Source organism: Candoia aspera, chromosome 1, assembly GCF_035149785.1.
Source record: "Candoia aspera isolate rCanAsp1 chromosome 1, rCanAsp1.hap2, whole genome shotgun sequence".
Classification (NCBI taxonomy): domain Eukaryota; kingdom Metazoa; phylum Chordata; class Lepidosauria; order Squamata; family Boidae; genus Candoia; species Candoia aspera.
The window spans coordinates 222,647,744-222,672,168 of record NC_086153.1 but is presented as its reverse complement, the minus strand read 5'-3'; the positions used below and the strand labels follow the sequence as shown (position 1 = coordinate 222,672,168).

At 38.8% G+C, this 24,425-nt stretch overlaps 1 protein-coding gene across 1 annotated transcript in view; it reads right to left on the bottom strand.

The window, feature by feature from the left end:
* Window positions 1–24,425, bottom strand: part of CNTNAP5 (contactin associated protein family member 5) — a 317,159-nt gene that overhangs the window by 159,176 nt on the left and 133,558 nt on the right. The window contains exon 11 of the mRNA XM_063309182.1: window positions 7,295–7,401. Within this exon, the coding sequence (XP_063165252.1) occupies window positions 7,295–7,401 (107 nt within the window). The remainder of the gene's footprint in view (window positions 1–7,294; window positions 7,402–24,425) is intronic.

Sequence of the window (24,425 nt, the reverse complement as noted above, 5' to 3'; positions counted from 1 at the left end):
GTTCACTCTGTCACATCACAGCCCTGAGGGCAGACATTTGGGGGACTAAGGTCATTCAGCCCCAGGGAGGACCCAGAGTGCAGGTGCTGTGACTACTTCGAAAATTGACCAGAACAACAAATAACAGTATAAATATCAATGTACAAATTTTGAAATATTGTAGCCCCTTTAAGCAGTGTTTTCCAGTCAACCAAGGAGGGAAGGAGAGAGAATACACACACACACACACATACAACATTAAATATGTAATATTTAAACATCTTGGGTTGACTTCACATTCAATTTTCAAAAATGTATTATGCTAGAAATTGCTCAACTCTGATATACTGTGTGATAAAATTTCATCCCAGTTTTTGACAATACACTAAACCTATATCCAAGTCACTCAAGGAATATCACCTGTCTTAACTAGCTGCCCAGGTCCTTTTATTGCCTTTAGAAACCTTCCTGCAGGTATCCTACAAAATAAAGCAAAAGGAGGTGGAATTTTTCAGTAGTGTGTGTGGCACAATTAAAGGGACATCTTCCCCACAAAGGCATGTCTGGAACTCAGTTTGAAGACATTCCCCTTCTCTCAAGCATGAATACAGTTCTGTGCTTTGTTTAATTTTACTTTATCCTGTTCTGCCAGTGGACTATGGCTTTAATTATTGTATTTATATTACACGATTTTTTTAAGTAACCTTGTAATCTGCCCAGAGAAGTTTAGCTATTGATGATGATGATGATGATGATGATGATGATGATGGTAGAAGTATTGATGATGATGATAGTGATAACAACTGTAACAGTTTTCCAATTCATAGTAGAGAAAACTCAATCAAAAGGAAGATGAAAAAGTTGTAGATCCTTAAAAAAGTGTTTCAGGTTATTAAAGACTTGCACATTTTGGCAGTATAATATTAGGTATTTTCAGAGGCTGCCACTTTCTTCCTCTCTCCTTTTCAGAGCATGGAACATATTCACCAGTTATCCATTCAGGATGGCTGCTCACTGATTTTTATATAAGTAAGACCATAGCTTTGTGCTTCAAGCTGGGCTTCAAAATTCCACATGTGCTGTATTGATTGTGAATAAAAGGTGATGGGGAACAAAACTAGCAAAGTACAGCTGGCTCAGCAGCAGTTGTCAGTGTGAGAAATTTAAAAATTATTCAAGGGAAAAAGTAATAGAAGAATACAAAAAAAAAAAAGCTTAGTTGGTGAAAATGTTATTAAGACTGCAAAACAAATCACAAACATGGGAAGACTTACAAACTCAACAGGACTTATTTGTAATGTACAAAAAAATAACATTACATATATCAGGAGTCAATAACACAGGACTCATTGATTTCAGGGTAGTGCCAAAACAGTGCCCCAGCTCACCAAATTAAATTAAAATGTTTGTTTAAAAGAATGCCTCAATCATCAAACTCTACATAAGAATGCTGAAACCCTGAGGTATCTGAAAAGGTTGTCTGAATAAGTTGTTGATCTTGGACAAAATAATTATTTGGCATTTTATAGTAACCTGGGCAGGTAGTTCCAAATTCAACCCCTGGTTCAGACCCAGGAAACAAAATTAAAACTAACACTGAAAATGCTACACTTTGGTGACATCAAAATAAATTAATAGCCATTCTGAAGAAATAGATTGGACTTAGTTCAAAACTTACAATTAATGTTTTAGGCCCAGTTTGTTCTGTTGGGAAGGAAGGGTCACTCCTCAATGTTGGTTTAAGATTATATGCAGGTCCCAGAAGTTTACATTAGGCAGAAATTCACACAGACAAAAATGTAGATGTGGACATTGTTTTTTTGCTGTTTCCAAGTTGGATTTCTGATATTGATTGATTGATTGATTGATTGATTGAAACACTAGGGATTCAAAACTTTTCTCAAGGATTGCAAGGTCAGATGAACCTCAGGAAGATGATATTCTAGAGGACAGAGGCAGCAGCAGAGAAGGCACATTTCTGGCATCCCATGAGATGCCACAGTTTAATCAGTTGGACCCAGAGCACACCCACCCTGCCTTATCTAATAGGATGGGCAGAGATAAGTGGAGAAAGACTGTATTATAGATTAGTAGGCCCCAAGCTCTGTAGAGATTTATAGCTGACAACCAACATCTTGAATTGCACCTGGAAGCCCACTGATAACCACTGCAGCTCACGGAATGGAAGTGTAACACAGGTGTACTGCTTACACAGCAACATTCTGGACCAGCTCTAGCTTCCAAGGGGTCATCAAGGGCAGTGCCATGTAGAATGCATTATAATAATTGAGACAAGAGGTCACTAACTATAAGTGATACAAGGCAAAGCAAATCAGGAAACTTACTCCACAAGAAGACTAGATCTATACTTTACTGAGATAGACTATAGTAACAAGCTTTAAGACTTTCCTGCCCCATGGACTTAATGCATGCTTCTTCTGCACCTGTTGTTCTCCTAATAGCTTCTGCATGCCTTCTCCAAGATCATCCCCATGGATCCCTATGCTAAGACATGAGTGACTGGGAACAGTATTTGCTGGTCCAGGAAGGGATTCAACTGGCATCTAAGATGGATTTGAGCAAAAGCCCTCCTGGTCACAGCTGCCACTTGCTCTTCCAGTTGCACACTGGTTCTGTTTGTGGAAGTGTGACTATCAAGAACTACAGGTGACAAATATATACAGGTAGTCCTTGACTTACAACCACAATTGGGACTAGAACTTCCGTTGCTAAGCAAGGCGGTTGTTAAGTGAGTCATGCTTGATTTTATGGCCTTTTGTGCCACAGCTGTTAAGCGAATCACTGGGGTTGTTAAGTGAATCATGTGGTCATTAAGTGAATCTGGCTTCCCCGCACTCACTTTGCTTGTCAGAAGTCAGCTGCAAAGGTTGCAAATGGCGATCACATGACCCTGGGACACTGCAACTGTCATAAATACATTCCGGTTGCCAAGTGCCTGAAATTTGATCATGTGACCATAGGGACTCTGCAAACAGTCATACCTGTGAGGACTGGCCATAAGTCATTTTTTTCAGCACAGTCATAACTTTGACTGGTTGCTAACTGAATGGTCGTAAGTTGAGGACTACCTGTGTGTGTGTGTGTGTGTGTGTGTGTGTGTGTGTCCCAATTTATTTTTAAAAAGACTTGAGCAGGAAGAAACTATTACCTGGTACAACTATATGTCTCCAGCAATAGCATCAGCTGTATGATGGGTGCCTTAATTCACTGTATGAACAGATCTGAGCCCCCATCTGGAAGTATCCATGTACTCTTAGAAGAAACACGTTCTAGAATGCAATGTGGATAGCAGGAATTTTATTAAAGCCTGCTAGAGAAAAAATCTGTACTTTCTGGGTATTTATTTCTTACACTTGTACACTACTGCCTATTCCATAGACTCAAGGTAGATTACAACAGTTAAGCAACAAAATCCATAAAATCAGTCAACCCTATAAACTAGCTACAACTAAAACACAAAACAAAACAAAAATGGCTGTTCAACTGCCTTGTCACTGACCAAATGCATATCTAAATAGAATAATTTGCACAGCCTTCTGCAAGATCAATACAGCAGGGGATATTTTATCTCAGGAGGATCTGCAGGGTCTTGCAAAACACTGGGGCAGCAATAGGAAAGGTCTGCCTTCTGATTCCCAACTTTTTTACTTATCATAAGGTTGAGGCCTTAAGCATACTTTGCTCAAAGACTGCAGCTGGCAATTTGAGGAGAAGCTTCCAAACATTCCAGGAACAAGCCATGAAGGCTTTTTAGGTCAGAACCCATATTTTGAATTAGACTTACAAATCAATTGGCAAACAGTGTGGTGACCATAATGCTATAATTACGCTGCTAAAAGAGTTCACACCTCTTAAAAGCTGTGTTGTTATATTTTGGACCAAATGTAGTTTCCAGGTAAACTTTGAAGACAGCCCCAGATAGACTGTGGGTTACATTACTCTAAATGTACAGTAATGAAAGAATGAGCTACTGTTGCCAGTATATCCTGATTCAGAAAGGAGCACAACTAATACATCAGCAAAAGCTGCACTAATGTTCCAGTTGCCATGGCTTCACTTGCTGCTCAAGCATAAAATGTGACTCCCGGAGAACTCCGTAGTCATGGACCTGCTCCTTCAGGAGAAATACAATCCCATCTAGAACTAACACTAGAATTAGAGAGTTCAGAAGGATGCCTTTTGGTATTGAATACCTATGAGGAGTCTAACAAGACCAGGGATGGCTCATTCCCTCCGTTCAGACTGAGCAACTAATACAATTTTAATCCCATGTCCAGGCCTGAATCCTGACTGGAAAGGATCTAGGTGATCCATTTCCTCTAGGATGTTGCCTAAATTGGCTGTAACAAGTGATGGCTTCTTCAACAGAACTGCACCACCACTGTTTTCAAGATGAATGGCACCTTGCTCTCTCTTGAAGACCCAGTGATCACCTCCTGAATCCAGCCACACATATACCCCTATCTGCTAGAAGGAGCCAAATGACACATGGAACCTACAGTACTTATAGGTGGCAGAACCCATAGAGCAAAAAAGTTGTCCACTTCTTTCGACTCCACAAGTCAGACAAATAGCAGGTGATCCCAGGTAATAAGAGGATAACAAATGAACTCTGCACTTTAATTTTTTCACCCCCTTTTCAAATTGGTACATCACAAGCGACTAATAGGTGTAAGCACTTCAACAACCTAAGATAATATAACTTTAATATAACAAATTATAATTTTAGTTGTTAAAATTAAATAATTGTAAAGGCATCATATAACCTTTAAAAAGATAATTCAAGAAAATGATGGTTGTCTGTCTATTCTTCTAGGCTGCCTTTTTTCATAGTTATCAGGTGCCTCATTAGAATGAAATGGATTCATGAAATTATGGTTAGGAAAAAAAAAAAGATTGTTTCCACTGTTATATTGCTAAACAGCCCAATAGTTACTAAGTAACACATATTATTAAATAAAACACATTAAAGGTTGCTCTTTTGGAGATAGTTTAATTTTAATAATCAGAATGTTTAGGGGTGTAGTCAGTGTAATTCTTTCTCTTTCAACAAATTTACATTTCTGTTGCATGGAAACGTTAAAAGTATCTTTATTTTATTCAAGTTTAGAAATGCAGTTATAGGGTAGAAATATATGGCAACCTTCAGTATTTAAAAAAATCCAAAGCATTTTAATCTTTTAAAGGACATTTAGCAAAGCAGAAAGTTCAGTCTACCTGAATATTGCTACATTTAAGTATTTCATTTCAACATGAGGCCAAAATGGATGATGAAATTTTGACATTTCCTGTGGGATGAAGTTTCCATTTATGGAACAACTTTAATATTCTGCATATGTTTTATTGGAAATCGCCTGACATTTCTTTCTAAAAAGGAACTTCTCTCTGGAACCACAGAAAGCTTGTAAAGAAATATTTCTTGTATATACACCATTTAGCATGTATCTAAGTCAGATATCAAAATTGTTATAATTTTTTATTAAATATCTCCTGGCTACATATTTGTATATGCGGGTAACATTTAGAATGTAAGGGCAAGGATACTTCTGTTACAACATTAAAATAGCAGGACAAGAAAGCATATCTATCGATGGTAGAAAAAAACTGAGAAACAAACAAACATTATGGACATTGATTAAAGGAGATCAGGACTGGACAACGTATAGGCTACAAGAAGTCGCCAGTCCCTTTCTCTGTATACACTGAATGCCTCAGTTGTCAAAAATGAACAGTCATTTCCTATATTTAACATACTTATAAAATATGTGCTTCCATATTTAACACACAGTGGAAAATGTGCCAAAAATTCTAGCCTTGCCATCCTCCAGTGATGTCATTACTGCAATGCTTTACCTTTTGCAGACTTTGACTATTAAGAAAAAGTATGACTTCCCCAATCAGAAAAGACAACTCAGGTGATGGCCTTCTGTATGCAGACCAACAGGTTTCTGAAAGAGCTTCTCCTGTATCTCTTCTTTGTAGATCTTAACAACTGGGCAGGTTCCTATCTACAGTCCCTCAGCTATTCAGTTACTAAGTTATTTAGGATTTTTAACATTAATACCAACACCTTGAATTGCATATGGTAAGCATATGGTGCACATATTTCAGCCAAGGCATCATGTGTTCTCAATACCTTGCACCAGTTAACAGCCTAGCTATCACATTTTGCATCAGATGTATCTTCCAGATATTTTCAAGGGCAGGCCTATATAAAATGTACTGCTGTAGCCAAGATAGGATGCAACCAAGGTGCAGACAACTGTTGCCAATCTGACTACTTCAGAAAAACAGTGCCAAATATACTAGTGAAGATATGTGAAACTGCTCTTCACCACAGTCACAACCTGAAAACCCAGTGACAGCTGAAGATCAAAGAGAATACCCAGACTATATACCTGATCTTTCAGGGTGAGTATTGCCTCATTAAAAATATTCAAATATGATTTCTGTCATATTTGGATTTCATGTCAGCCCATTTCTGAAAGTAGATAATGTGGAAGAGTAGAATTTTGTGTCATCAGCATACCAATAGCAGTTCACTGCAAAACTCTGAGTGACCTTTTCCACTGTCTTCATATAAATGTTCAACAACATGTGATAGAAGATGGAATCCTAGGACATTGTAGGTCAATGGCCTAGATGTTGAACAAGAGTCCCCAGCATCAGATTCTGGACATGGCTTAACAGGAAAGTGTGGAATCAAGACCAATTCAACCAGCCAATTCAAGAGGGTACTATGTCAGTGTTATAGAATATCACTGATAAGTCTAAGAGAATTGCCAGGCTATATTCCCCCTATTCAGTTTCTTGTATAGTTCATTCATAAAGGCAACCAAAGCAGTCACAGTATCCCAGGTGAAAGCACAATTAAAATGGGTTCAGATGATCAACATCATCCAGATGTATGTATGGTTGCAAGACTATCACTGTCTTGCTCAACTTTCCGAGAATTACCTATGTGTGGAAATTGATTTACTTTGACACCAGATAATTGTCAAATGAATCCAAATTGCTGAACATTTTCAGAGTTTACTTGTTTCCATTGTGAGAAACATCAATTTATACATTTCTTCCCTTGTTCTTTTGCTAATTATAAAGCCATCAGAGGAAGTCTGCCTGTTTCAGTTTCTATGTACTGTATTTAGTTTTTTTTAATTAAACTGAAGTTTGTTCCATCCCATGTATGTACCAATTTATAAATAAGTTTAAAAACAGTACAAGAAATCTGTATTTCTCACATTTGTAAATGTTCCCAAATATTCATATGCACCCAACAATGCAATCTACTTACAGTTATGGCAGGTTGTTCCAGTGTAACCAGCTTCACTACAATCACAGAAGAATGTAATCCAAGATTGGGAGCATTTTCCTCCATGTTCACAGTAGTTTGGTAAACATCTAATTGGGAAGATACCAATAAAACAGGCAACTTTATTTTAACCGGATTACAGATAGGGTAAAACAAATAACTTTTTGCATTTCACCTCTCTTCTCTAAACCTCTATATCTGGAACAGGAATGGAAAAAAAAAATCTTCTTAAATCTGTTCTTGGCTTAAAACAAATACTTTCAGAAAAACAGCTTGCAGTGAACAGACACAATTCGGACGGGAGCCTAAATTGATACTAAAATACAGGGCAGTGGTATGGGAGTGGGGAACCTCTTTTCTTCAGTATCCAAGCAACAACAATGAGTATTTTATTCTACTCTCAGATAAGGAGAATGAATACCAGGTGAAAAGCAGCATACAACCTTTTAAGAAGGCCTTTCTTTTCTCTTTAATATCACCTTTTTCAGTTCTCTCTGTAATTTCAGGTGCTAATATGAGTATCTAGCTGTGTTTACTTGCTCTGTGCAAACATAATTGGTCCATGAATAAAATGGAAAAATATATATTTTTTAAAGAATCATATTATAAATAGAATACTTCCCTCATCCTTTTGCCCTCATTGTATTTTCACAATGAAAGCAATAGAAACAGCATGAACAAAGGATAGGAAGCTATCAAAAATCAAAGCACTGGGTAGTGGCCCTCAAGTCCCTAAGAGCTCAATTCAGCTATGTCAACATGGTCACAAATTCTCCCCTCTGTTTTTTGTTTTACTGCTGAAGCTTAAAACTGGATTTCCCTAGTTAATTTAAACCTAATAACAAATGTTCCTGAAATATAAGTGTAAGGATTAGAGAGAATTTTGCTTGGTTTATTTTCTGGTAAGAATTTATCACAGTAGGCAGTAGGCAGTTTCTTCAGGAACCAGATAGAAATACTAAGGGCACATCCAGATAGCCAGTTTAATGTGGTCTGATCCAGCTAGTGAGGCAGTAAAAAGTACACTATGCTAAATGTGTTCTGTCTACGTAGCCAGTCCCTACTCTGCCTCAGTAACAAGACCGGTGACTGGGGCTGTCCCAATAGTTTACTCTAAGATGCATGACTGGTGGATTTCCCAGCTGGCAGGAAAAACATCCACCAATCATTCCCCGTAATGTAGGTGAGGACTGTGGAAGGAGGGAAATCTTTGCAATTGCCTTCTATCAGAACCTTTCCAGTTTGCTGTAGAGAGGTCCCCTGGGCCCTCTTATACCAAACAGACTCAGTCAGGTTATTTTTGAGTTTCTTTTTCATGCCTTCCCTTTCCCAGGACTGAATTGTCTTTTACCTTTCTTTACCTGCTTCTTTATACAATCATAGTGGGGACTTGTTAGGTTTGTCTAGTACACCTCGGTGAAAATTTTAGTTTACCTTTTAAGAAGAAAATGACTGTTAACAAACAGCTACCACTCTCTTTGGTATCAAATTTGTATGGAGAAATTATGTAGCCTTAGCCTTTCTCCTGAATATAGGCCAATTAACCCTTATGGAAGCCACATCAGTGGTAACGGAACAAATTAGGGACAGTGATTGTCAGAATGGTCTCACCAGTGTTCCTGAATTGTACTGCCAAATGTTAGACAGTGCAAGGCCTCCACTAAAGGGTCTATACACAATCTAATCCTGAGTAGGCTTCTAGACCTCTTCCTTCAGCACTGTTGGTAGATAGAAGTGATCAGGCCTGACTTTACCCTTGTGGCTGTAGGGAGATAGAAGGGACTGTGATAGTCTGAGACCAGCTTTGCTCTCTTGAATTAATTTCAAATTTGAGGGTCATAAAGGTCAACTTTATGTTCCTTATTTTTAAGGGATGTTAACTCTTCATTTACATTTCAGCTTGCAAAATACCTTTACCAAGCTATACAATTGTGCAAAGCTTTGGCTTAGATGTGTTGTTTATTGTTTTATGACTTTTTTTTTTTGGTAATGGGTTTTTTGTAGCAATCTATTTTTCTTATCTATACTGTTGGTTAAAGACCATAATAAAGAAGTACTACTGACAACAACTGAAATTCGTAAGTTTCTTCATAAATAGGACAAAAAATGGATGGTGGATAAAGCTACAACCACAAAAAGTCCATTCCTATTTGTAGGTATAAAGGAAAAGCCCCCCCCCCATTATGGATCTCAACCCCCCTTGACACCCATTTCTAACAAAAATTGTGAAGACGCACTATTTGTCAGAGTCAAGAACAATGGGCTAGATGAAACAATGGTTGGGGCTACAGCCTGTTCTTGGAGTGAGATCTTTAAATGAGCAGCTGCCTCTTCACTCTGAACTGGACTTCTCTTCCTGTCTAGTAGTTATGGTCCACAATCACACAGTACAATTGACCAACTGCCTATTCAAATTTACATGAGATTTGACATTATGGGGTAGAGCCAAGCACACATGAAGATGTAGTGACTATGGCTAGCATGCACAATGCTACCCTACATCTTTTCAGTCTTCATGCATTGAGAAGAACTGCCAGAATTCAAAAGAATTGAAATTTAATCTTTCTCCCAATATGCAAAGGGTGCCACTGTCCCCAATGAACTATTTGAGTAAAACATGAAAGGCTGAGAGTTTGGTGCCTGAAGCCACCCACAGACTTCATACAATTAGGACCCAGATAACACTGCACATATATTGCCTGCTACCTTCTGAATATGCAATAACTGAGAGTGATGCCAAAAATGATAAAATTATTATGCAAATTGCTGTGCTGTGAAGTATTATTTTTTCCTTCTAATCTTTTTAGATTCCATTTAGGGCAAAGACTTTCCCAAGGCAGGTTCTACATATAAAATCACAATAATTTTTTTAAAGAATAATAAAACATTAATGAAACCAATAATGGCTAAAACCAGAAGTTAAAACACTTATTCCCAATACAAAAATCAGGCCCAATTTCAGAGCAACAAAATAGGACGCATGAGCAATAAAACCAATTCAGGATATGGCTTCAGTAAATAAATAGCCCTGCAGGGTTTTCTTTAAAGCTAGCAATGATGTGAAAGAAACAAAAATGCTGGCAAAAAAGTATTTCTTCAAATGTACTTTCTCTTGAATTTTCCTCTCTTGAAGTTCTCTTGTAAAGGTATAAATACAGAATAGATGCTGCCTTACTCTGCTATTTCTTCATTTTGCTTTGCTTTGTTTTAGTTATAGGATCCAGTTGGATTTTATGACAATTTGGAAGGCTTTCTGCCAGTCATTCTGCTAATGCCCTGGTTAGGACCTAGAATATGGAGCTTCATAGCGTCGCTGATATAAAGAAATTCAAAGATGATCTTGAGGAAAGTATGAAAGAGGGAGGGAGGGAGGGAGGGAGGGAGAGAGGGAGAAAGGAAGGAGCTATTAAGAAGGGACTTGGAGAAGTGATTTCACAGTCCAGAGATTGAAGCAAGGATGAGAAAAAAAAAATCTCAAAATAACCCTGTCTTCATTTTGTTTAATGTAAGATGGAAGAGATAGAAACTTGCAATGGCTCTCAGAATTCATGTCAGCCCTTTGGAGTAGGTCAGGTCGAGAAACAGATACTGCAGAGATTCCAGGAATGCTACTTTATTGTTGTAGGATACAATACAATACAACACAATACAACACAATACAACACAACACAATACAACACAACACAACACAACACAACAGAATTCTATAATAGAGAGCCAGTTTGGTGTAGTGGTGAAGGCGCTGGCCTAGAAACCAGGAGATAGTCCTGTCTTAGGCACAAAGCCAGCTAGGTGACTTTGGGTCAGTTGCTCTCTCTCAGCCCAACCCACATCAGAGGGTTGTTTTTGCAGGGAAAATAGGAGGCAGGAGTATTAGGTATGTTTGCCACCTTGAGTTTTATATATATAAAAAAGGTGGGATAAAACATCTAACAACAACAACAACACATAATCTTGAAAGCCTGTCCAATTTTTTTCTTATGCGTGTGTGATTTTGAGTCATTGTTGACTCCTGGTGGCTGTCTGGATCAGTCCCTGCAGTTTTCTTGGCAAGATTTTGGAAGTGGTTTGCCCTTGTCTCCTTCCTAGGCCTGAGAGAGAGACTGGCCCAAGGTCACCCATCTGGCTTTGTACATAAGGCAGGACTAGAACTCACAGTCTCCCAGTATCTAGGCCAGCACCCTAACAACTGTACCAAACTGGCTCATCCCAATTTATACCTAATAATAAATTAATTTGTACTGAATACAAATCCTGCAGAGTTAAGTGACCTGGTATTTCCATTAGCTTTTGAAAAGCCTCTTAAAACTCCATAACCACAAGGGAAAAATATATGGGCACTTTGTGGAATCTGCCTTCAAGGTACTCTGAGGTTATAATTTTAAAACGTATGCTGGTGGATTGGCAGGGTTGTAAAGTTGAATAGGTACTGCAAAAAGAATATAATTTTCTTAAAATGAGGGTAGAAAGAGAGAACCTTGAGTGATAGAATAGGTTTACATTTAGGCTCCAATCCTACTCCAGAAAAACAAGTCACACGTATTTCTGGAAAGGGAAGTGTTGGATAATATATTCCTGAGATAATACAAAATAGCATAGTAAGTTGTAAGTTGCAAAATCATATATATACAGTGTGTGTGTGTGTGTGTGTGTGCATGCACGCGCATGTATGTGTGTGTGTGAGAGAGAGGGGGAGAGAGGGAGGGAGGGAGTGGAGGGGGGATTTTAGGTAGGTTCTAACAGAGATTGATGGCAATCCATTACTCCTGAGTTATACAGCAGAGAGGAGGGTATGGAAGACCCAGTGTGCATCTTAAAAAGTTGTCTTGGACTATATCCAGCTGGCCGCACCATTCCTATTCCTCTAGGCTGAACATAGAGGCTGGATTCAACCAACCTGCTAGTTGGTTGATGTATTTAGCTTGTTTATAGTTCAAGGTGTCAAGCGAACATGCTTTATGTGAAACTAAGAGAATAGCTGCAATGTGCACAATATTCTTTGGCAAATTACTTTAATTCATTATGGCATCCTGTAATTATGAAATCCTACAACAGCAGCCAAATAAAACATTTTGGAGGAGATATATAAATATAGACATCCCAATGGACTGGTTGGGAGTTGTTTTATGAGATCTGTCAAAATCCATCTGCAGCATGGATAGCAACATTAAATGAAGTCCATTAGCATTGCTATATCTCTGGGCCAAACTATGTACAAAGGAAGAGAATATGTGTAGTTCAGGGTTGAACTGTGGAGTCCTTGGTGCTCTCTGAGCTTGGTTGTTTGATTGCAGACATTTCATTGCTCAACTAGGTACGTCATCAGTGCTAGTGAGTGTGGGATTTGCTCTCTGTTTATATACAGTAGCTTGCCCTGCCAGTGTTGGTGGGGGTGTTGTTTCCTCCTTGATAGTTCCTTGATTAGTGTATTGTTGTCTGCTTGATTGTTTGTCTGCCTGATCGTTTATCTCCTTGGTGGTTCCTGGATTAGAGTATTATTTTCTGCTTGTTTGCCTGGTGTTAATCCCTGCTTATCTGGATGTAGGCTGCTGGAGAGGATGTGTTCTGGACTTTTGGTTTCCTTCTTAGCTTTTTTATTGTCTCTTTTAAATGGTGTTTAAATATGATTCATCTCTATGTATCTATTGATGTCTGATGTGTCTGGGTGCCAAACTTCCAGGAATTCTGTAGCATTTTTGGATTTAGCTTGGTTTAAGATGCTCACAGTTTCCCAGTTGAAACTGTGATTGAGTCTGTCCATGTGAGATTAAGGAATTTTCATCATGTCTTCTAAGTCCTAGTTGGTGTTCATGGATGCGCTCTGCTAGTCTTCTGCCTGTCTGTCCTACAGTGGCTGTTGCAGTCCTTGCACTTGTATGTTGTAGAGGACTCCTGTTTTTTCTTCTTGGGCTACTGGGTCCTTTGGTTTGCTTAAGATGCTTTGGAGGGCTTTAGTTGGTTTGTGTGCTAGGGTGATGCCATGTGGTTGTAATAGTCTGTTGGTTGTTTCTGATGTATGGTAATGTTATCATTTTCATAGCTTGTGTTGGTTGAGCTGTAGTGGGTTGAGCAGTCAGGCACTTTTTGATAACGTTGGGTGGGCATCCATTTTGTTGGAAAATGTTGTATAGGCGGTCTGTTTCCTTCTTGTGTTCTGGGTTGCTGCAGTGCGTCTGTGCTCATCTGACTAATGTTCTTACAAAGCTCGCCCTGTGGGAGGTTGGGTTACTTTGGCAATAGAGCAAAAGGACTAACCCCAGACAAACAATCAAGCAGAAAACAGTACCCCGGTCAAGGGACTACCAAGGAGACAAACAATCAAGTGGACAATCAAACGGGAAGCGATGCCCTATTCAAGCAACTACTAAGGAGAAAACCATACCCCCACCAGGACTGGCAGAGCAAGCTACTGTATGTCAACAGGGAGCAAACCCCACACTCACTAGCACAGATTATGTTACCTAGTCAGGTAAAGAATGAGGTTGTCTCCTTCCAATTTCTCATTCTAACAATCCTGAGGGAGAGTAACTGATCCAGGCACCCGGTGAGCTCCCTGACCAAGTAGGGAATTGATCCTGGATCTTATGAGCCCCAGTCCTTTACCTTATATGCACTATATTGTTTCTCCCAAATTGCCTGATCTTTTGTTTAATTAGTTAGCAAAATTTATAATGGAACCTTCAATGTGATTTTTAGAACACATGTGCTTACTTTGTTTTTTGTGAAAAACAACAACAAAACCGTATGGACTTAGGAGTTTGCTAAGACAGACCTACCTCTGATTTAAATACAACTCCCTGCTTTGCAATTCTTCTGATGGCTATAATTTAATTGCCATCAGGACAGTAATATAGTTCATATTGTAAATTAATTATCAACAATAACCTCACAATTATTCAACTAATTACCTCATAATTGAATGTTCATACCCTTGTGCACATTAGAAGATGAACCCAAGCTCTACCGAATTTCAGTCATGATTCATAACAAGCTTGCCCTGTGCCATCAATATTGTGCTCTGAGAGCTACCTTCTTAGCTTGCTTCAAAAACTACAAGATGGTTGACTCAGGGTAAAAAAGAAAAGGACATGATCTGTAACAAGCACTGCCTATTCAGGCTTTCGTAAAGAGAATGCATGGAAACAGAGATAGAGGCAGAAATGGGGATGGGGATGGGGATGGGGATGGTACTGTTCCTTTATCTTGAGAATCTTGTATTGAGGGAGAAGGTCTGAAGAAGGGTTTTAATTACATTCATTGACACTCTGATATGGGAAATAGTCTTCCACAGAATTAGAATGGAAGCCAATTCAGGATAGACGAATCTATATTCACCTGAATATGGTTACATTTTTTATTCAGATCTTCTCTATCAAAACCAGGTTATTGGAGGGGGGAGGGGAGGCTGGAGCATGTCTCCTCATCTTTCTTCCATGCATTTGGTTTTGGAATACCTGAACAAAACTAACATGCAGCAACATTTGTGGCCAAAGTTGCTTTGGGGATTCCAGGACACCAGATACTCCTACTTGCATGGTATGGCATCTTGGAAAATGTATATCCCAAGTTTGAGGAAACAGAAGAGGTCACACAGAGGCTGCACGGAAGTATTTTGTCCTATCATATATACAATAATGTCACTGGGATTGTTATGAAGCTCAAACTTTAGAATGGGCTTTATTCCATGGCAGGGGTTCCTAAACTTTTTGCCATCACACCTCCCTTTAGTGTAATCTTAATGTACACACCTCCCCTAAAAATCCAAACACCAAAATGAACACAAAAGAACACTGAAAACAATACAATGAAACTTTGGGAAAAGGTGGATTTATTGTAACAATGTAACTAAAAGGTTCTTCATACCTCCCCTGGACTCTATCTGTACTTCCCCAAGGGAGGTACACCTCACAGTTTGGGAAAACCTGGTCTATGGGAAGAATTGTTTCCTATTACTAACCATAATAGCATTTTCTCAAAGTTTAAGGTGCTTAGCACCTAAGATAGTTTAGGAAGCCAGTAAGGATGTGGATCACTCAGATGATTGTCAAATGAAGGACAGGTCTCCCAACTATATCAAAACTAAGGAAAGTGCAAGAATCCCATGTTCTCACCCTCAATAATATTTTTGCTTTGAAAGAGAAAAAAAAATAGAAAGCAATTTATTTTCCATCAAATAAAATGAGAACTGCCCCAAACATGTTTTGCATAACTTATATAAAATATTTGGATTTTCATCCTGCTGCAAGAGCTATACAAGAAGAAAGCAGAGTATCTCATTGCCATTTTCAACTGTACTACTTTATGGCTGAGGGCCTCAGTGTAATTGCCTCTGACTCAAATTACTTCCGCCTTAGATTCTGAATATATACATCCTGCTTTCAAGCAGGAATTAGCTGCTGCATCATCACCTCCGAGGCATAGAAGCATGGGCTATGCCCAAGGGCAGCTTAAAGAGACAAATATAGCTATAATGCTGTAGTTTAGAGTCCTATATTCTTAAATTAGTTCCCAGTTTCTCATGGGAAGGTCTCTGGATGCTCTGAATGTGTCACACAACATATTCCTTCTTTGGTAACCTTCTGGCAGGAGAGAGAGAGAGAGAAAGACAGAGAGGAAGTGTGCAAAGGGAAGAATCCAAGTCTTTCCTTTCCATGGGATTATTACAACTAGTGGCTTCTGTCACCATTCTTTCTCCCAGCTTGTTCTAGCTTGGTTGATTCATTTTCAGTGTTCTTCTTTTTGACAAATAATAAAATCTTACCAGATAATTATCACAGAAGGAGTTCTCAGCTCTCTGAATGCTAGCAATGCCTGTTTCTCCCTATCAAGCACACTCTAGGAACAGTCAGAGAGAAAAAAACTAAGGGCATGAGCAAAATCTGTTTAATAATAAAAATAATAATAATACAGAAGGCAGTCAACAATATAGTAAGTTAAATAAACAAACAAAAGGTCCATTGTACAATGCAACAATCTGATCTAAGGATTCCTGTTGGGTGCCTAATATATTTATTGCTGCTGCTGCTGCTGCTGATGATGATGATTTCTACTGAGATAAGAATCTGACATTATTATCTTCTATGCTATCATGTTTGTCAGGGTTTCTGGGAATGGAAAGGGGAGAATTCCATTGAATATTAAGTCTGTGAGAGGGTGGTGGGGGCAGAATTCTCCCATAGTTAAAAAAAATTAAACCATTTTCTGAATTAATAATAATGATGATGATAATGATAATGATAATGATAATGATGAAATTGCATTGTTAGTTTTTGCTAGACTTATAAAGGAAGCAATAGGCTAAGAGAAAAGGACTGGAAGAAATAGGAGGCAAGAATATTTCTTTCTTGTCTTAGATCCACAGTTGAACTTACAGATTAACACTCTATTTGCATTTAATTAAACTAGGGGAAGGAGATCTTTCACCAAACATTATTTACCACCTCTTCAAAATTCTTAATTTTGGGAAGCAAAACCATTCACATATAGTTTTTCAGTGATATCTTTTACTCTAGAGCAGTGTTTTTCAACCTTGGCAACTTGAAGATGTGTGGACTTCAACTCTCAGAATTCCCCTGCTAGCATGGCTGGCTGGGGAATTCTGGGAGTTGAAGTCCACACATCTTCAAGTTGCCAACATTGAGAAACACTGAAGTAGAGTTTCATCCATGATAGTATGCTGTAGTGGTTAAAGTACTGGACAATGACAAGGAAGGTCCTGAGTCAAGTCTACCCTCAGCCATAGAAGTTCACTAAGTGGCTTTGAGCCATAACTCTCTCTCAGCCCACATATGCCACAGGGCTCTTCTTGTAAAGATAAAAAATGTAGGAGGGAGTTCTATATACACTGTGCTTTGTCAAGATGACATATAAATCGAATGAATGAATTAATAAGTAATGTCTCAGGTAATTGGGTTTGCAAAAAATGTTTATTGAATAATCAGATGTAAAATGTGCCATTCAAAACAGACTCGCTTTCAACTTTGTACCCTCCAGATATAGATGTTCACAGAAGGGGTAAGGGAGGGCACATGATGAAAATGTGACACAATATGGGGAAGGGGAAATGCTATCAGGCTTTCCAGATTCTGTTATTATAGCCAATATTAATAAAAGTAGACTTCCAGAGTTTCTTGTAGAGTCCATTTCCTGACTTGGCCCACCTCAAAGTGCTGACCTCAGTTTTGAAAGCCTGATAGCATTTCTCCTTCCTTCCCTCTTATATCTAAAAGAGTCAAAGTGGGACAAATTTAAGTTTCTTTCTTATGTTATCTTTTTTTCCCAAGCTGGATTCTGTTTTGCTAATGGTATTCACATACCTTCTCCATGGTCAGCTCTGTAGTTCTCTGTATCTATGTGCCCTCAAGTCAGTCCTGACTCCTGGCAACTGCCCGGACAAGTCCATATGGCTTTCTTGGCAAAATATTTGGAGCATTGCCTTCTTCTTTAGGGCTGAGTATGACTGGCCCAAAGCTACCCAGTTGGTTTTCATGCCTAAGGCAGGACTAGAATTCACAGTCTTCTGGTTTCTAGCCTGATGCCTTAAACCACTACACCAAACTGGCTATTATGATTCTCTATGTCCTAACTACCAGGAAACACACTGAGACAATGACTTGGTCTCTAATATTTATTACTAGTACTTAACAAGAATCCTAACAAACTGAGGAAGCGTGGGAAAAACCCAGCCATATAAACCCCAAAGGTTAAGGCGGTCCCGATCTGTGTCTCTTTGAATGGCTGAACAGTTCCTCAGTGCTACGCATGCGCTTGACAGTCTGGGTGGGAGCCCCCTGCTCGCCATCCTTACTCATGACACTCTACATATATATACAAAAATACAGGATCCCTAGATGTTGGATAGAAAACATGTATGCATGGAATCCTATTTCTCTGTAATAAATCTACTTATCTAACCTTCTTGAGTTTGCATAGGTATGTAGGAGGGAGACAATTTATTCATCATTCCTGATATGAAGCCCATGACCCCTTGACAATTGAGGGTCATGAGACCTTGTTCAGCTGCTTGCATTTCACTGGATGCCAATCCAGTTCATGCACACAGGTTGCTCAAGAGAAGCAATGCATCAGAATGAAGCTCCTTTTAGGTCTTCTATGAAGCTGAGGAGCAGCAATAATACAAGTTCCATGATCATGGCCCTGACCATGACCCATGAACATGGCATGTTTAGGTACCATGATTTGTAGTGTAGAAAAGAAAAGGATGAATGCAGAATAAATATTGCAGTTCTCAAGGAAATAATGTCAACATAACCACAGATAAGGAAGGATGACAAAGAAGTGTCCTTAGAAAGCTTTTCCTAGCTTACTGCAAGCAAATTATTTCAGGGGACAGAAAATTATTAAATATTTGCTTCCTAACCCCAAGCAAAAGGATTTGATTTTGGTATAAAATAAATGAAATTGAAACACATGGGGCATAATTAGAGAGTAAAGTCTCTCATTTCTATGGCCAATCTCATTTAAGGAAAATACTTTAATAATCTGAGCTACATTCTACAAATTAAGTGTAAGAGAAGAGCTGAAATGTGCAAGAATAACACTTTTTTCCATTTTTTATTCTTTCCTGATTCCCTTTTTCTTTCTTAGCTTTCAGTAGGATCTAATTTCCCTCTGGTCTATTTTCTGTAATAAAACACACAAGCAAATAGTATGAGTGTGTGAAAGAGTAGTAAGGAGAGGAAAAAAAAAGTTAAGTCTGAAATTACACTTCAGAGCAAACAACAGGAAGGCAGGCAGCAAGGAGGTCCAGGAATGATTAAAGCTACACCATAGATTTTAGAGTCTGTAACTAATATGTTTAAAAAAAATATTTTAAAGCATGTATCATGGGGCTGTTACAGAACCATGAGTAGATCAATGATTGAAAATAGAAACCAGCATAGAATAATAGGTCATATTAGTATCATTTGGGAAAGTCAACTAGCCGGTAGAATCAGATGCAATTGGAGAGTTTAAAGACGTGAAGTTAGGATGGAAAAAGACAATTGGTTCCTCTATAGACATTTGCCTGCAGATGATGTTTTAACAGGATGCACATCCAAATTCTAATCCTGCATGACCCCATATGTGTGGATGCCTCTGAAATCTTTATGTACTGAGTGGAAAGTTATACAAGCTGATTGGCTGAACACGCTTACAAGCTATGTGTCCATGCAAATTCTGAATGATCATGGACTCCAGCCATAGAAAATAGTTACAATTTCACCAACTCCCCACACCACAGCTACATTCCTTCTGTCTTCCCCCACTGCAGACCTTGGTACTTAACACAAAAGATCCATAGAGAAGCCAAGTCTGCAGAAAGGTGTGGCAATACAGCTTCATCAGACATCTAATGTCACAGTGCATGTAAGTCCTTGACACAACATAATATCCCAAAGCCCAACATTCAAGATTTGGGATTGAACTGGGTCCAAATCTGTTGCCAACTATTGAAAGTTTAAAAAAAAAAAAATCCCTTATGGACTTTTTGCTGAAAAAATAAATAAACTGATGGTTTATGGATTTGATTATTAGAAAGGGTAAGAAGGAAAAATTGACGTAACCTTAGAGAGAGAGGGTAAAATATAAATGTACTTATAACTGCTGTTAAGAAGAGTGGAAGCCACTTACTATTCTTTCTTTCTTTTTTCCTTCTTTTCTATCTCTTTTGCTTTATTTCTTTTTCACTTTTCTATTACCTTTCTCTATTTCTCTTATCTTTAACTTAAAATTCGTATTGTTTTACTCTGTGAAAAAAAAAAAAAACTTATTTAATAAAAATTATATACTGTATATGAAAGTAAAAAATGAATATATAAATAAAATAAAAATCCAGCTTGTGAAATAAAGATCCAGTGATCAAAAGGAGAAGCCCACCATGGAGGCCAAGAATAGGAACTCAGGAAAACAGTATATTTGATCGAGTTTCCCAGAATATTACTTGACTACAAAGAACTGTAGTAATGGGGGAGAAGAGAACGGGACTGTTGTACTTTCTTTAATGCACTCCTACAAGTTCTTTTTATTCTTTTATTCTCCAGAAATTATCAGGTGACCATAGCAAGTTTCACAAAGGAGGAAAAGAAACCTGTAAGTGAGTGTGTAGAGACCAATCTAAGTGTTAAATAAAGAAACAGCAGTAGTCACCTTCTCTCGTAGAAGGCAGTCACTTTTATTTCTCTCATTCTCCAGTTCTTAGAAAAGAACCCACCACAACATGCCTCTCTGAGTTAGCCTGCAGAGCCCAATTTAAACGTTGAAGGAAGAGTTCAACAACAGTGGTTGCCTTCTCTGCAGGAGGTGACTACTGCTGTTTCTCCCTTTCTTCAGAAAAGATCCAGAGCAACAAGAAGTAACAGATGCAGCCAACTGCTGAGTGTGAGTGCATGGAGGGCTCTTACCCCCATCCCACAAATTAAAGAACAGACCTTGGTCACTCCCTGCAAGGAAAAGCAACTGCTTCTACCTTTCCCTTCACAATCGTAACCACAGATGTTGCTTAAAACAGCTTTCTTATACCGCAGTCCATGAAAGCTTTCAATGAGAAGATAGTGACCCATTTAAAGGGGGAAAAAAATGGGAACCGTTGGCTACATTACAGGTCAATACATAAAACTGAGATCCCTGGGATTCACTTTTTAATGCTGCTTCAGTTTTTAATGCTACTGGAAAAGTTGGATTATATTTCATCATGATACTGAAATCTGAACCATCTTCTATTTTTTTTAATGTGCAAGCCATAATCTTTACATTTGATAATAATGATGCAAGGTAATAAAAAAGCACTGAACTTTCTCTGAGACATTGCTCTACTCTCATCCTCCCCTCCACACACACACACAAAGACAATTTTGTTCCTGTGTTTCCGTTTATTTGACCTGGATGTGTCCCACCTAGTTTTCTACAGAGACAGTAACAGTAGTGATCCTCAAAGTCTCCTTTGAACTGAAAGAACTCCTAGGATTAGTTTTATACTGTAAATGCTAACACTAGCCTCTAAATACTAGCCTTTCTCAAAATACTCTGCTATTTAAAGTATATAAAGTATGCCTCAAAGGCATTCACATTCACATTCATTGGATATACCATTGAGCTAAATAGAAAATTCATTAAAAGACATACAAATTGTCTTCACTGAAAACCTGAAATGGCTCAGTTTGTCTTTTTAAATCATCCACACAGTGATGAAGCCAAAATTTACAGCAGATGTTCAGAATATACAGGAGAAGAAATTCCAGTTTAAACAATGGAAATGCTTCACAAAGATTAGTTCTGTGATTGTGAAATACACACACACACATGCCAAAAAAGGACACGTTCTTGAGATGAATGCTGTTATGTCTAAAAGATAATAAATTTCAATTACTCAGGCGAAACTTTCTGAAACTGCATCTAAATTAAGATGAACCATAACAGGGTCAGTGAAAGTCTCCTGAGAGATAAAAACAATACTGTTATTTTTGTTTGTTCATTTCCATATTTACTTTTTCTTATTTCTTTCCCATTGTTAACTGTGAGAGATACTAGATGGATGGATACATAGATGGAAGATAGTGGGCCTGTATGAATCAGCCCCAATTTGATTAACATGGGAAATTCAAGATTTGAACATGCCATGATTCAGTTATTTTTTTGATTCAAGGCAAACTGATTCAATCTGAGTTCTTCAAGGTTTTAAGCTGGGTTAAAAAAATGTCCATAGGCTATAGTGGAGCAACCTCCAAATGCCTTTAGCTGCTCTGTTTTTTGGCAGAATGGGATGAAAATAGCAGGGATGGTAAAACCTTTGAAGATATTAACTCGGCCTAGTTTCAGCTGTACTTTTTAAAGGTTTCATTGCAATACATTTTTTGAAATATTCCCCTGCACCCTTTTAAAGGCAGAGATAAAAAGGTAAGATGAAATGACAACACAGCAGCCTCTAAATTATCCAGAAGACAGCCTTAGTTGTGCTGAACCAATACAGCACAGATGTAATACCAATTTAAACACTCTCAAAAACTTTTCAAAAAATAAGTGACTTTGTCACTTGCTTTTCTGGTATGTCACTGAACATGACCATTAACTTGCCCTTGTGAGTTGATGTGCTTTGCTGCATCTGGTCACTTTTTGGGTGGGGGGGAGGGCTGGCAGGAAAGCTGGCATAGCTGTCATGTTTAGCCCTTTTAACTAAATATAGTGGTTGGATTAGCAGAAGGACAAGAAGGCTGGTTCAGTTAGATACAATGCCACACAGAGATAGGCCACAGAGATGAGACTAGCAGAGAACAGTCTCCATAGCTTTGCTGTTTCTTATTGTTAAAAACAATAAACTCTACACTTGTTAGCCTGGCATCATTCACTCATTGCTGAGAGATGTAATCATACCCTAAGTAAAGGTAAAGGTTTCCCTTGATGTTAAGTCCAGTCGTGTCCGACTCTAGGGGGCAGTGCTCATCTCTGTTTCAAAGCTGAAGAGCCAGCGTTTGTCTGTAGACACTTCCATGGTCATGTGACCGGCATGACTAAACGGAACACCGTTACCTGCCTGCCGAAGCGGTACCTATTGATCTAGTCACATTTGCATGTTTTTGAACTGCTAGGTTGGCAGGAGCTGGGACTAGCAAGGGGAGCTCACCCCGTCACACGGATTTGAACCGCTGATCTTCCGATCGGCAAACTCAGCAGCTCATCAGTTTAATCCACAGTGCCACCGCATCCCTATAATCATACCCTAATCATGGATAATTTAAAAGATTTGACCAAAAATGCATACTTGATTTGAGCCCCTATTCAGGTTATTATTATTTTTTTAATCTGTTCAATTGTGTCAAATTCTCAGAGACTGCCAGAACAAGTCCCTGCAGTTTTCCTGGCAAGCTTTTTCAGAAGTGGTTTGCACTGCCTCCTTCCTAGGGCTAAGAGAGAGTGACTGGCCCAAGGTCACCCACCTGGCTTTGTGCCTAAGGCAGGAAGACAACTCATAGTCTCCTGGTTTCTAGCCTGATCCCTTAACCACTACACCAAACTGGCTGTCCTATTTGGGATACTAAAAGCTTAACTGAACTCCCAGTTGTGTTTTCCATTACAAGAGACAGCAAAGCTGTTAAAGAAGTGCTAAAGATGTTGAGAGCCAATGAACTGCATGAAGCCCAAGCCAACCTAAGCCTTGCCACCCAAAAAGAGCTTGAAAGGAAGAGAGTTTAATGCAGGGATAAAATTCATAGACCACTACAGGGATGTGCAGTACTTTTGGTCCAAAGCTGAAAAGCTGCCTTGGAACAGACATGGGTAAACACACATCTGTCAATACCTCCTTAAAGAAGCCACATGTACTCCTGGGCTCACATAGGAGCCATGTAATCCCAGGAAAATACACAGTTGAGTTAAGGATGAGCAACCAGCACACCCAAGCCAATTCCAAAACATATTTCAGTGCAGCACCTCCCTTTGTCAGCATCAAAGAGCCCAACACATCACTCACACCTCCAGTGGCACCTATACCTGGAAGTGAAGATGCCACACTGTATACCTTCTCCAGCAAACTTAGAAGCAGCAGGAAAACCTTTGGATCTGCAAAGCGCTTTGAAAGTCTGTGAAGGGCTTTGAAGCCATCTGTTTCATTCTGCTGTTTTGCAACTGCTCTGACTGAGATGATTTGATCGAAGCTTCATTGAGTCAAAGTATACAGTTGATACTTTCAGTTGCAGACAGACAGACAGACAGACAGATGATAGAGCAACATTACGTTTGTTTCGAGAGGTTTACATTAGCATGATTCTCTTTGATGATGAGGATGCGCCTTTTTATCAAAGTGTAGCAACAATGATGCTAATGTTCCTATTCCAGGGTAGGCTGAAGTGCTTCCAGGCAGGATTGCCTGACGCATGCACTGCAGATGACCAGCCTTAAAGATTTTCAGTGCATGGTAAGGACACTCCAGACTGGGTGCAAAGAACCAGTCCTGCAAGCAGCACTGAACATTTCTTTCCTCGAAGACCTTCAGTATACATATCTAAAAGTACTACAGTAGCTGCTTTTATGAATCTTTTCTTTATGCAGGTTTTAGTATCAGGACTGTTCCTAAACCAATGCAGCCTGAAAAAGTGAAACATGGGGCATGAAGCTCAGG